Source organism: Platalea leucorodia (genome assembly GCF_965183815.1).
Source record: "Platalea leucorodia genome assembly, chromosome: 12".
NCBI classification, from domain to species: Eukaryota; Metazoa; Chordata; class Aves; order Pelecaniformes; family Threskiornithidae; genus Platalea; species Platalea leucorodia.
The window spans coordinates 12,697,432-12,711,659 of NC_138834.1; the positions used below are offsets into that span (position 1 = coordinate 12,697,432).

The 14,228-nt window shown below is 46.2% G+C and overlaps 1 protein-coding gene across 3 annotated transcripts in view; it reads right to left on the minus strand.

Moving 5' to 3' along the window:
* Window positions 1-14,228, minus strand: part of OSBP2 (oxysterol binding protein 2) — a 135,350-nt gene that overhangs the window by 117,465 nt on the left and 3,657 nt on the right. Inside the window, exon 2 of one of the 3 annotated variants that reach the window (XM_082324863.1) lies at window positions 9,705-9,782. The exons of 1 other annotated variant lie outside the window; for it this stretch is intronic. In XM_082324863.1, coding sequence (XP_082180989.1) covers window positions 9,705-9,782 — 78 coding nt within the window. Of the gene's footprint in view, window positions 1-1,472; window positions 1,580-9,704; window positions 9,783-14,228 lie in introns of those variants that run through there. One more of the 3 variants, XM_082324869.1, reaches the window with a different exon arrangement.

Below are 14,228 nucleotides of genomic sequence, written 5' to 3' on the forward strand. Positions count from 1 at the left end.
AATAAACGCAATACAGCAGATAAGAGCCTCAAGCAGTAATTTTTCTTCCTACAGCCTCTGCTTTTAAGTTTTTACTTAAAAGTCCTTCAGCCCTTGGGAATTGCGTTAAATCATCAGAATAAAGATCAGCCACAGTCAGCTCATGTTTATATTTTCTCACCACCATGTCCAAGAACATAAGAGCGCACAGGGCACGGCACAGTCAACATTAAGACCCAATTTTTATTCCTATCCCACCAATGTACTTTCATACCTATGATATTCAGACTGGTAAAGATACCCTGGTTGTTCAGACTGAGTTGAGGGGTATATTTGCTTTGAGCACAAGACTTACCCAGTCTTTCTGAGAGCGAGTGTGGACAGAAGAGCTTGCTTCCACGAATCTTCCATGGGCGCAAGCAGCTCTCTTTATGCAAGTTACCGTGAACATTAATGTTTTCAGTACCAAATAAATTTTTTTCAGAGACACTGCACAAATTATGGTCTGTGACCTCAAATGTCACTTGAAAGTCATAGCAATTCTGACTTTTTGCCAACTTTCAAACAACGCTAAAATTATAGTACAGAATTTCTTTCTGCATGAAATATTTCTTGCGGATAGGTATCTAGATGCAAAGCCCGCATGGTTGCATAGACATACTTCTTCCTCTGGCCTGGGCACAAGAAGACAAAGCTAAAACTTCACATTTAAAACCCAACCTAACTGTTGCTTCTCAGCCCTTGCTGTGAACTCCTCAGTTCAGCAATTGCCTTGCTACAGGTTTATATACCATACAGCGTGAAGGCCGGTTCCTAGCTGTGCGCCCAGCGCAGGTTTGGAGAGCAGTTCATTCAGTTGCATTTTCTCACCAAACACAACAAGCAGCTGCTCCTGCTCAAGGCAAATACTCAACATCAGCAGACAACAGCAATTTCTGAGGCGGTCTGCAACCACCCAGAAACTTTACTCCATGACAAAAAAATGTGTTCAGCTCCACAACCAGCATATCCTACTTTTGGTAGCAATTACCTGTTCTTCAGAGATCAGCGTACACAGCTGCCTGCCTTTCTGAACAGATTGGAGTTGCTGGGTAGAGGGCATAAAAATGCTACCCAAGTCCGAGCAGAAGAAGGGAGCGTGAACTTGAAAACTGAAAGAGACACTTATGTATACAAGGTACCTCCACGATTTCCATTATCTATGAAATGATCAAATTATCCTTCGAGGATGCACTCCTGAGGAATGCAGAGGCTAGCAATCCAGTCAACAGCAATTTTTTCCATAAGAACTGATGAAACAGAGAGGGGAAAATGCAAGCAGGAACTTAAAACATGCCTGCAATGTGAGTGCCTGGGGCAGTATGACACAATGCAAGATCTTTCCCACTCCTTATGACACTACCCAAAAAATAAAAAATTTGGCAGCTGGCTTTTGAGCCGCTGGAGATGCCAAGAGCTTTTTTTAAAATAGAAATCGAGAGTTAACTGCTTACTGGTGTTTGATTCGGACGGGCAGATCTCCCGGATCAAATCCTGCAGATGCCCAAGTGACCTTGGCCAACCACTTCTGGACAGACCTGGCACATCTCAGCTGCTTCACCTGCAAGACCGAATGCCCAAAGCAAGTCTTTCAGCATCAGTGCCTCGAGACCCCTTCCTGAACAGTTTTATTTTCTTTACCATCAACCTCCTTAGATGAACACTGCTTATCAGGGTCAATCAAGGATGAAGCATAGAAAAAAGTTACAATGGCTAGAGCAAGGTATTAAATGTAGGATTTATATATATACATAAATCGCATACATATATGATACAATATAAATTAATTATCATGTATATTTTATCAGTATTATATTGTATTATTATATATAATTTATATTGTACCATACGATTTGTGACAAAACTCCAAAACAAGCAAGCACTAGGTGAGACTGCGTTACTGTATTTACCTTCACAAAGTAAATGCCAGAAAGACAGTCGGACTGCTCCTGGCGCTAGGGACACCCCATTCCTTCTAACCTGCACGCAGAAATATACAACCGCACAAAGCACGTATGGGCGCTTCCAGAAATTTATCTTGGGGATCTGAGTCATGCCAATACTCCGCATTGGGATCAGTGTTCAGGGGCTATATGTTTTCTGCAAAAAATCCTATGGATATTGACTGTGGGTTACCAGGAACAGAAGAGTTAAATGTATGGCCAAGAGGGAAGGCAAGGTCAGTGACCTTCACAAGGGACTGCTCTCACGCATAGACAAGGATGAGTAACAGCTTTAAACGAATTTCCCAACTGCTCACACCAGACTTTCAGTGTTATTTTAGTGTACTGTGTTGCAAGAAAACTTCCATGGTGCAATAAGATGCTTGGAGTTTTTTTAATGCAGAAATACTCAAGCTGCTTCAGCACAGTCCGAGAGCTGCCCTCCGCTCTCACCAGCTTCGTGCTCCTCTGGTTACAGTCAAGCCTAGGTACCAGTGTCCCAGACAGCACTTCACAGGACACCTTCTCAGGAATAATCAGCTGCCATCCCATCCCTCTCCTCCACACAGGCAAGGTTCACATCCACAAAAGCAGCAACAACACTTTATTCAAAAGCACTACCTTTCATTTCAGCAGCCACTTTGGGAAGCCAAGGAGCTTCCAAAGAAGCCTGCTGTAGGCATACCACAAAGGCAAACAAGTAATTAACGAGTAAAACCACATTTTGCACAAACAGGCGCTTTGCTCGGCCCGGCGACCAACCCCAGCCCACCCCGCGGCTCAGGCTCGTGGGAAGCAGAAGGATTTTGCCAGCAGGTCCCAAAGCCCCGCTGCAGGTCCAGGCCCTGGTGCTTCATAAAGGGCATTAAAAACCTCCGTCCCCGAGTGCCCCAGAGCTTGTGTCCAGCAGTTCCCATCAAAGGGACAGGGCTGGGACCAGTTTATTTTTAGACCTCAGCAACATTCATTTCCATAGGAGACGCATCAAACACCTTCTTTAAACGCCTGCCTCCTCTGCCTCTCTAACAATTTCATAATTAGACTGCTTGAGACAGAATAAAGAGATTTCTGTTTGCTAATTAGGACAATTTAAACTCAACGAAGCAAGCAAAGAGCTAACATACACAGGGGCAACAGCCAGCTACTCTGCCAGTGCAGAAAAGCAAAAGTGAAAACAGGAAAAGCAGAAAGACATTTGCCGTGTGCCTTAACAGCTATCAGCATATTGATGCACGCTCCCCAAGTATGGCATGAGATAGGGATAGTTACACCTTTGAAGACAAATACTGGCAAGCACAGCTCAGCACCAGAAGGAAAATAGTTCTCTGAAGCTTTTTCACAGCTTTACGTTTTCCCCAGCCAACAGAAGAGATCAATTCTGTTGCATAGCTTTCAAGTATAATATATTGAAGACCAAACATTTATACAAAAGCGTTAAGGCAGGTCCTATACAAGAAAGGCCAAACTTGGTCTAAAAGCCACCCTCTGCATACACGTGCTCCCCCATAGAATCATAGAATCATTAAGGTTGGAGAAAACCCTTAAGATCATGGAGTCCAACTGTTAACCTATCACTGCCAAGCCCACCACTAAACCACGTCCTCAAGCACCACGTCTACCCTTCTTTTAAATACCTCCAGGGATGGAGACTCAACCACTTCCCTGGGCAGCCTGTGCCAGTGCCCGACTGCCCTTTTGGTGAAGAAGTTTGTCCTAATATCCAACCTAAACCTCCCCTGGCACAGCTTGAGGCCGTTTCCTCTCATCCTATCGCTTGTTACTGGGGAGAAGAGACCGACCCCCACCTCACTACAGCCTCCTTTCAGGCAGTTGTAGAGAGCAATAAGGTCTCCCCTCAGCCTCCTCTTCTCCAGGCTAAACAACCCCAGCTCCCTCAGCCGCTCCTCATAAGCCTTGTGCTCCAGACCCTTCACCAACTTCATTGCCCTTCTCTGGCCACGCTCCAGCACCTCGATGTCCATGTAAGCGAATCCAAGAAGGTGCGGGCAGGACAGTCACTCATGTGCCCCGTCTTTCCAGCAGACGCCAGGAAGGACACTGAGCCCCGGGGGTCTCGCCCCAGCAGGTTCAGCTGCTGGGAAGTGCCCACCAAAGGAGCCCAAAGCACTGCGGGGTGGACACGGCGAGTCTCCTATGGGGGGAGGAAGACCCCAGCTGAGCTGCAGAGGAAAGCAGCCCGCTGCTTAGTCGGTTTTCAGAGCATAACTTCATGCAGGTGAAAAATAAAGCTGTGTTCATCCTCCTCCTTTCTTCCCAGGATACACCAAAGTGGTTTTATGCATGAAAACTCATTTTTCTTACCTTCTCTGCCCATTTTTATTTCTTTATTCTTGTAAGAAGGTGCAAGAAGAAAAGTGGGTTTAAACCTTCAATTTTTTTTTTTTTTTTATTTTTTTTTTTTTTTTTTTTGCTATTTTAACAGAGGTAAAAAGAAATGCTGTAACGGGGAAGAGAAGGCAGGCCACTGTAGGAAATCTTCCCATGGTCCCATATCAACATGTTAAGGAGTACACACCAGTGAAAAAGCAGTAAAATGCTCTTTTCCCAAGTAAGCGAGCTAGATCACATCATATTCATGCTTGCTTAAGACTTAACTAAGCTGTTTGGACTACAACACTTGCACGTGGGAGCAGATTCTTTTTATAGAGAGCTGCCGCAGCAGAATCGCTACTCTTGAGGTTATATTAAAGAGGTAAAAGGTGCACTTTGCACCAAGTATTACGATGTGCCTTCACTAATTTCAATCACAGGAGTGCACTGAAACAGGACAGTGACTTTAAGCATTTCTGCTAGGTTTACATCCCTCAGGCTATAAACGTGCCCTCAACACATCACGTATTACCAGCATGTTGTTATCTTTGTTTTAGTCCCATACAAAGCCAACAAACCTCCCCATGTTTTCTCCCATTAGCAACTACAGTAAAAACATTTAGGGTGAAGACAGCTTTGCAACACTGAGCAAAGCCCACCACATCTCAATTGGTAGGTTCCAGGACAACAGGCTTGGGTCTTGCATTTCGTACTGTTCTCCTTCGTCTGACCAAGATACGCTCAGCATAGAGGAGAACAAAGGCAGCGGTCCCAGACACGTGCTGCGAGCTAAATATCAACAATTCACATGCAACCCTTGCACGTCCTCTAAATGCTCCTTGGAAAGCCAAGAGGGTTTTTTGATGCAAGACTTGATGCACTGTAAATTTTCTTAAAGTAATTTCTACCAGGGAACCTCTACTGATGTGGCATCAGAAGGGAGGCATGAGCTCACCTAACAACATGCTCTCCATCAAGTCTTCTGCTCATCTTAGGCTCCAACCCCAGCAAGACAATGTGGGACCTGAAGCCACGTACACCCTGCTGCCAACCACAATGCAAGGTATCGATCCCAGGTTTCGGCAGCACAAAAGTCTGACCAACAAAGCCTTATCCCATAGTCCTGTCTGGGCAGGGAAGATGTTTACAGGCATTCCTGCTGGCAGTATGTGGTTTACTGTAACACATGCCCCCCGTGGTTTATTAACACTTGATTAGTTGCATATAAAATCAACAGCACAGGTAAACCAGCAGTTCCATAAATAAACCACAATTTGTAAATTAAATATACACCTAATAGTAACAGTGCAGTTTACTTACATGACACATGGGACAAAGGGCTTGCTAGATTTAACTTAGTTCCTTTACAAGGCAAATAAAAACCAGCAAAAATATTTAAAGAATGGTGTGCTGAACGCAAGACAAAAATATAATTCCCTCTATACCTCTGACAATGCCCTGCTTCAGGGTAACACCTGCTATGATTAAAAGCCAGCTTACTATTGGCATTTAAGCCAGTTACTTTACAAATTCTTCCTTCCTAAAACTACAGAAGTTGTAAATATTCACCATGGAAACATCCCAGACCAAGTTCACAACAACATTAAAACCACACTATGTTAAAGATGATGTGGCTCCTACGCCTGTTACAACCATCCAGCCTTACCCTGTGAAACCCAGGGCACAGCAGTCACGTTACATAGGAAGGCTCCACTGCCACGCTCCCAGTGCTTCACTACAAATGCGTCACCGCCTCCCTGCAGCATCCATAGGGATTTTTCCCTAAAGTTCTCAGTGCCCCATCCACGCTGACGGCAGAATTTGACTCTCACAATCATTAAGCCTGTTACAGGTATTGTGCACTTGGAAATCAAATGTAAAAATCCTGATGAAATCAGTCTCGTTCCCATGGCACATGCTTTATGCTGTCTCAAAAGCAGGGAATGACAGGTAATACATTAACCTGTAACGTCCCCAAAATGGAGAATATCGGATGTGGACAGCCAGAGAGAGATTTCATTACTGCACCGTAAAGGCAGCTTAGGGCTGCAGACGTGAAGTAGAATTCAATCCAATCCAGTAATTACAGACCTTATCTGTGCTGAGATACAGTGCTGCATTGTCTAAAGGTACTTAGAAGTGACAATTCAGGGCTTGATGCCTACGGGCTGTAAGGAGGAAAAAATTGCCTTATTACAGGGCAACAAAGGTCAACCTGCTAGATCTCTGCAAGTCAACTTCCAAATTTAAAACTAAACTTCCAAGGAGCTTGCGTCCATAGGTTTTCCACTTCAAAGCAGAAGTCTTCACTGCTTTTCTTGTGGTGTAAAAGAAAGGGATAGAGAGAGAGAGGCATACGCCTCACCCAGTGCACACTCGAAGTTTACCTACATAAAAATACAGGCTCCTCGGAAAACAGTTCAAGGGCAGCACCACAGCTGGGACGTCCCAGAGACCACACAGGCAAAAGCAAACAGGTAAGAAAATACTAAACTTTGTCTTTCAGCTGCTAAGCAAATCCCACTCCTAAAGGGATCAGAAACCCAACCAGGTCTTTACCAAGCATCCCAGCAAAACACTACATTTATCATAAGCTTTAACTAATAAAACCATGATATACCAGTAAAGCACAGCTTAATCACATCATAAATTTCAGACGTGTATTTGTATTGGCTTGCCAATTCTCAAGCTGTCCCAGTGTCAGGCCGGAGTCCTTCCCTCAATTTAGGGGCCAAATTATAACTTTAGAGAATAAAACTGCATCGATTTTTTTTTTTTTAAAGTAGTACAGCCACAAGCAGTGCAGGAATTGAGAGCTGGAAGGGCTGGAGGAGTAACACTAGCTTTTACAAAGGCAAACTCTCAGTCCTATTGAAAAATCAACTTTAGAACGGGCACAGAGCGCACGGTGAAACTGCGTTGTTCGAGGTGTGCTGGAAGCACCAGCGCCCCGATTCCTCACCAGAGTGGCTCTTCAGATTGATAAGTGGATCCTGCTCATTTCTGAACGTGAGGCACAGAAGAGCCCCAGACGGCAGCGGACATACCCTGCAGCCTGTCCCTTCCCACCTCCCCTGGTTGTGATGTGACTCTCGCCCATGGGGCAAGTGGAGGAGGTACAACGCAAGGACCAGAACGATGGAGTAAACCACCGATTATCTGTACACCCCCAATGCTCTGCAAGCCCCGGTCAGCTCTCCTCACTTCACATTTGGAGACCTCCCCATGCAGCTCTTTCCATCAGGCGCTCTGCTGACGCAGCTCTCCTGCCCTCCCCAAAGCCAGCACCCAGCTGTAGCTGCCTGTCCCCGATACTGGCACTGGAACATGAATCGGGGAAAAAAAAAAAAAAAAAAAAAGAGAATAAATGAGGGTCTCGCACTGTGAACCCCTTGTAGCAGGAACAGTACGGAGTGCCATGGAAGTGGGGGAGTCCATGAAACAGCCTGAAGTGTCCAGACAGAGGAATCACTGGTGCTCCCCCAGCACTGCCAGGGCAAGCCATAAATGTGACGTGGCTTTTCTTCATCCTCCATCAGTACCCGGAGACCTGAAGGCAAACTTACCAAGTTTTAAGAGTCAGAAACCAAATAATGACAGAATGGTACATTAATTGAGTCTGGAAGGCACCTCGGGAGGCCTCAGGTCCAATCTCCTGCTCTGAGCAGAAGCAACCAGATCAGGTAGCTCAGGACCTTGTCCAGCCACAGCTTGAATATAGTCAAGAGTTTTCTCCACCTCTGCAGACCCCTATCCCAGTATTTAGCCCCCACTCCCAATTAAAACATGCTTCCTTGCATCCACATAGGATCTCCCATGCTCTGGTACCAGCCCATTGCCTCATCCTCTCATGAGGAGAGCCAGGCTCTGTCCTCTCTGCACCCTCCCATCACATAGCTGTGGGCAGCAATCAGGTCTCCCCTTCTCCTCCTCCGCTCCAGGCTGAGCACATCCACATCCCTTCACCACTCCAGCCTCATCCTGGGGAGCCCCAAACCGGACCCAGAGCCCAGACGGGAGCAGACAGGCCTCCGCAGTGCTGAACAGAGGGGATGCTCCCTTCCCTCAACGTGCTGGCTGCACTCCTGCCAACACAGCCAAAGGGAGAGCTGACCTCTGATGGCTCCTGGTCACCTTGTTGTGCACCCAGACCCCCCAGGGCTCTTCTGCAAAGCTGCTTTCTAGCCAGCTACCCCAGGGCAGGGCTTGCATTCGCCTCTGCTGAACACCATCAGGTTCCCATCATCCTGTTTCTCCAGCCTGCCATGGTCCCTCTGAAATCCAGACCTGATGAGGTTCCTATCATCCTGTTTCTCCAGCCTGCCATGGTCCCTCTGAAATCCAGACCTGCATCCTGGCGTAGCAACCTCCCTGCTCCATTTGGTATCAAGCCACAGACTGGCTGTGAGTGCGCTCACCCGTTAATAAAGGCATTATAAAGCAAATACTGGGACTAATGCGGTGTAATCTTATCCTGTCTAAAAAAAAAATCAAATTATACGTTCAAACACTACACACTAACAAATATCAAGCTGCACAGTACTCCTAATCAATCCTTGACAGGATATGGCTACTGTGAGCATCAGCACTACACCACCTTCAAAAGGGGGTCCTACACATTGTCACAAGACAACAAAAGTACCATACAATTCAGCCGTGTGAGCCAGCAGCATGCCGTGCATGCTCAATACAAATTATACAGGGATCAAGACGACTGTCGCCTTTTGTACCATTGCAAAATTACTTTTGGTTTGAGTACTCTCTTCCCTCCTGCTTATAAAAATTGCATCCCAGGAGTGATTCAAAGCTGGGGAGCCTGCAGCCATCTCTCACCAACACAGGCCACGGAGACACCCAACTGACAAGAAAAGGAAAAACTGCTTTGATAAAATAAAGCCACATATTAGTTCTACCTGACCACACACTATAAACCTGTAGTAGTTTTTGCTCCACAAGCTCTGCTGGAGAACACCCCAGTGGTAACCTGGGAACAATAAACAGCAAATAAACAGCATCCAGCACCAGTCACAGTAACACACACACACTTGGAAACAGCAAAGCTTGAAGGTCTTGGTCTTTTAAAAATAAAGGATGGGCCTTCTGAAGTACACATCCCCACAGCTAGCCATGCAACAGCGCCCGAGCACTCGCACCTGGATGCCTCCAAAAAGGACTACAAGCTAAATGCCGAAACTTAACCTCATTAACTCTTACCAAGCTGCAGGCACAGGTGACATCCCCACCTGCTGCACATCATCTCCACATACTTAAGACAAAAAGGTGCTTATTTAATCATGTAATCCCTACTCATGCACACTCCATCTGGATGTATGGGGCACATCTCTGTCCTACTGGCATGAGCACGTCTCAGTCACCCATGTCCATTCTGGAGCCAAATGCACCCAAACTCACCCTGTCGTCTGAACTGGGACTGGTGTATTTTTCACACGTTTCCAAGAAGAGCCATCACTCCTGACAGTTGCAGAAGACCTGAAAAAAAAAGTTTGTGGAACCACCCCTGTGCATTTCACAGAAAAAGAGAAACTTCAAAAATCGTGAAGATCCACAGAACCGGTGAATTAGTTGCCATGGATATTTTCTGCTCTGACAAATAGTCTAATCCTGTGTTTGGATGAGTGACAGGCACAAAGCACCAAGTCAGCTGGGAAGCATCCAACACTGCACTTCTGAAAACGCGGCTGCACGTACAGCCCATCGTCACCGAACGCCGTAGGGAGCATCCCTGAAGAAGCAAGCAAGTAACCCGAATGCGTGCCCTGGCAAGAGGAGGTCAAGTGTCTTCCCAAAGGAGGTTTGCTGCCAGGCCAGGGTTACGACTGCAAGCCCCTGTTACCACATCCGACAGCTATGCCATGGAAAGAAGCGGTTTGCTCTTCTTTGAAAGGCCACGCAGCTGCAGTGTTTAGGTATCTGTACCAATCAACAAGCCTAACATAAGAAGGTCTTATGCATATAGCAGTAATATTTAAGCAGTAGGTGTGAAGGACAACATTTTCCTGCTCTGTTCCTTATAAAGTGCTTCACAGAAACCTGCTCTAGCTATTAATAACAGATTAAGAATCACTGCTTTGTGTTAAAAAAGGAAAAGAAAAAGGCACAGACTCCCACCGCACCATATTTATCTTCACATGCATTGCAGAAGCTGCCTTAAACTGCTGCGTGTGCACAGACAGTGTTCTTCCATCTAGAAAGATTTGGAGAATTAAGACTATTTTTAGGGAATGAAGGACCTCCCCCTGAGTCACTGTAGGGACATACATCTATCCGGTCATGATTTCAAAGCAAAAATATTCTTGAAGAGTAAGATAAAAGATTAAAAAAAAAAAAAAAACAGGAAAGAAAGACAGTTCGGCTCAAATTAGCGTGAAAGGAAGGACTGCTGGATGCAGGGCACACACACATAACAACTTGTTTCTAACACACGCAAGCCAGTCAATACCACTTACACTGCAAAAATTTCATCACTGCCCATGTAAGCACTGCGAACTGCATGACATAACTTGCAAGCAGCAGCAAACCCAGCAGTTCAGCAATGTCCTACAGTTATGAGCAACATCACCTGGTGACAGCAGGAGGCCGGGGTGACCGAGAGCAACAAGCCACGTTTCAACCCAGTACTCGGAGGAGCCCGTGCTTGCAAAGGTGAAGTGAATCATGCAAGTGCCTGGAACGGGACCAAGGAGATTTGTTCTGCTTTTATCCCCGGGCTGCCACTGCCAATCGAATCATGCCACTGGCCCTTAGTACCATGCTTTCAATTTGCATCTTTAATTCTGAAGTTGATTCGTATATAGCCTGAAGGCTCAGCACTGGCATCCTCACACACATGCCTGTGTGAGTCAGCAATCGCTGACCCAACAGCAACAAGCACATCCAGCTTTGTTATCCTCCAGCTTTAACTCCGTCTGCCCAGCCTGCAGTTGTCAGACAGAGAAATAGTAAGTCATTAATTATTAAACAAGCTTTTTGATTGAAACCAAACAAAGGCCGATAGAAAACGTAGAAAGATCCCTGCCAAAGTGCCATAGGAACAATTAAAATAATTGAACGGCATAATGAAGACCTGAAGGGAAATTTAACACCTCCAGCTAGGTTGAGTTTTGAAGCACTATCCTGTTTAGGGGACAAATCTCCAGGATGTTACAGCCACGCGAGCTGCCTGCCCTCCAGATAGCAGGCTGGGACAGCTCACATTTCAGGGTGAAGACCTGAGTTGCTGGCCATCAGCACTAGATCTGAAGAGAACTACAAGAAGCAAAGGGCTCTGATATTACCGCGTACTTAAGTTACCAAAAATTATCCAAATAAGTTACCTAGCTACAATGCAATTTATACATAAGCACAAAACAATACAGAAAAGAAGCTCAACAGTCTGACTTGCTGCAACGTAAAAATCAACCTACAGATAATGAAAGCCCGAGTCATTCAGAAGCGAGTTACAGTGCTCTGAACGCTGCACTGCTTGAAAACTCCTCTTGGGAGGAAAACAGGTAGGTTAAAAGGGATACTGCAAGGAAGGTTTCTCGCATTACTTCTGACAAGTAAGATCAGCTCCTTCATCACTGACTCACTGTGGGTACAGAAGATGACAGACCATGCAAGCATAAATTTAAACCTGTAATTGGAGCAAAAGAAGTCAGAACTGAATACATATTACCCTGGAAAAAGACAGGCAGAGGAGCTACAGCCAAAAGGCAGGCGATGCCAGTCACCTCTGTGTGCGTGGACCAGAAGAGACAGCCGTATCGCTCCTCGAGCGTGCCCAGCAGCACGCGCTGACAGAAGACCAACCTGAAGGCTGACAACAATTTCTCAGAGGTGAGCAAAGCCACTGCTGTCACGAAGCAGCAGCCAGCCCACACAAGCCCTCAGCTGCAAAAGACAGAGCTGAGCAGCAGCTACCAGCAACGCGTGGGAGAAACGCAGGACTGGAGCAGTGACCTTCCCCTGCTCTTGCAGAGGACAACGGAGGAAGGCTACAGCAAAGGCGTAACAACACCTACGTGCTCTCCAGCAACAAAAGCTGGAACAACTGACACCAGAAATGGGTGACGGGCGTCTTACTCTCCCATGAGTATCCAAGCAGCTGAGCCCATAAACGTGTTCCATACCTGCAAACAGCTCCAGGAACTAAAATTGCAGTGTGAGTGACACTACCTGGAAGTTCACCATGCAATCAATCTTGAGACAGCAATACAGGCTACAGTCACACCGCACAAAACCAGAATGCATTGCCCTTCTCAAAATTTAGCTCTGCGCAAGACAAACCAGTTACTTCTGCTACAGTTTCATCAAATGAAGCACTTGGGCCAGTATACTCAATTTAAGATTATATGAGTAGAAATGAAAGTATCAAGATAGTTCATAGCTCTTGTTGGCAGTTTGCAACCAGCAAGCAGAACTGGAAAGAATACTACAACCGAAGGAACAGATATAAAAATTCTGATATGGTGTTAATAATCAGGCTGTGATGAAAACACCCACAAGGACTAAGATCTCCATCCCATGCCGTCCTGCAGCGTCAGCAGCAGTTGCTGTTTGGAGTCAAGTGAGCCCGACTCTCCCACCGCAGCACTAAACCGGGAGCAGAGCAACCAAGCCTGCCACAAGCAGCCCAGCAAAGAGCATCGGTCACCTCGCACCACGGCAGCACTCGAGCGCTGCTCTGACGTGCCGTGCCTCAACGGAGCCACGCAAGCACCATCTCCCCAGTTACAGAGCACAGAAGAGGAGCTTCCTCAAAAATGGGCAAACGATGAACAATGATCAACAGCAAAGCACCATATGGATAAAGCAAGTATCATGTGAAAACAAGATGACTGGGAACACTGATTATTAAAATGCTGTTTAAAAACAAGTGGCTCAAAGTCACCATGCAGCTACAGGGCTGTCCTTGAAACCTATGTCCTCCAGCACCCCAAGGATGACAAATGGTCAGGGACATTCAGCTACATCTATGTCTGCAGAGGGACAAGCTGTTATAAAAACCATTCTAGGAGAGTATATCTCTCTCCTCATTTTATTATGCACAAGCTGAATATAAGGAAACATTTTTCCCCCCAAGGGTGGTCCAACAGTGGAAGAGGGGGCTGGAGCAGCTCTGTAATCTCATACCTTAGAGACATTCAAACCTCAGCAGCTCAAGGCCCTGAGCAACCTCATCAGGTGGCTCCATGTTGAGCAGGGGTCAGACAGAGGCTCCCAGAGGTCTTTTCTGGAAGTCCTCGATTCCTCCACAACTCTAGTATCAGCAGAGGCTTTGAAGCTCCCACCTGCGCTCACCACCTCAGCTTTCAGCTGGAGTCTCAGTACAAGAAGCAGGATTAAAAAAAAAAAACCTCCGAGTTGTACGCAAGACCTTACAATGATAACCAAGAGTTAACTGCTGGATAAACAAAGCTAGCGAAGAATCCTGCTCTGGGAAACAGAGCTTTTCCAGGGAAATGGGCTGCCCATCCCCTCCACCTTCGCAGGCTAACAAAGACAAGGCAGCTGAACTGCCACAGGCACCCATCAATCCTTTAAGAGCAGACCTGGCAAGGGGAGCTAAGGCTGCTTTCTGGTGAGAAGCCTTTCACATCACAACAATGACCAAATCACAGACAGCATGAAATGTTTTCTCCTTCTCCATTTGGCACTGCTTTAGCTATTACGTTCTGTGACCACAGAAAGTACTGCTGAAGGCTCTTTGGACACCTAACGCACAAGTCACAGGCTATGGACCAAACCCACAGAGGAGACAACGTGAAACTCGAGCTCTTCAAAATACGAGAAAGCTGCTTGGAGAAGAGAACCCTCATCTGGAGCATTGATCACAAGATCCAATGCCAATCTTTGATGAATTAATACTTACCTAAAGATCCTCTCTAATCTCCTTGAAAACACTTATCTCTTCAAGGTGATCAGATTCTCCTG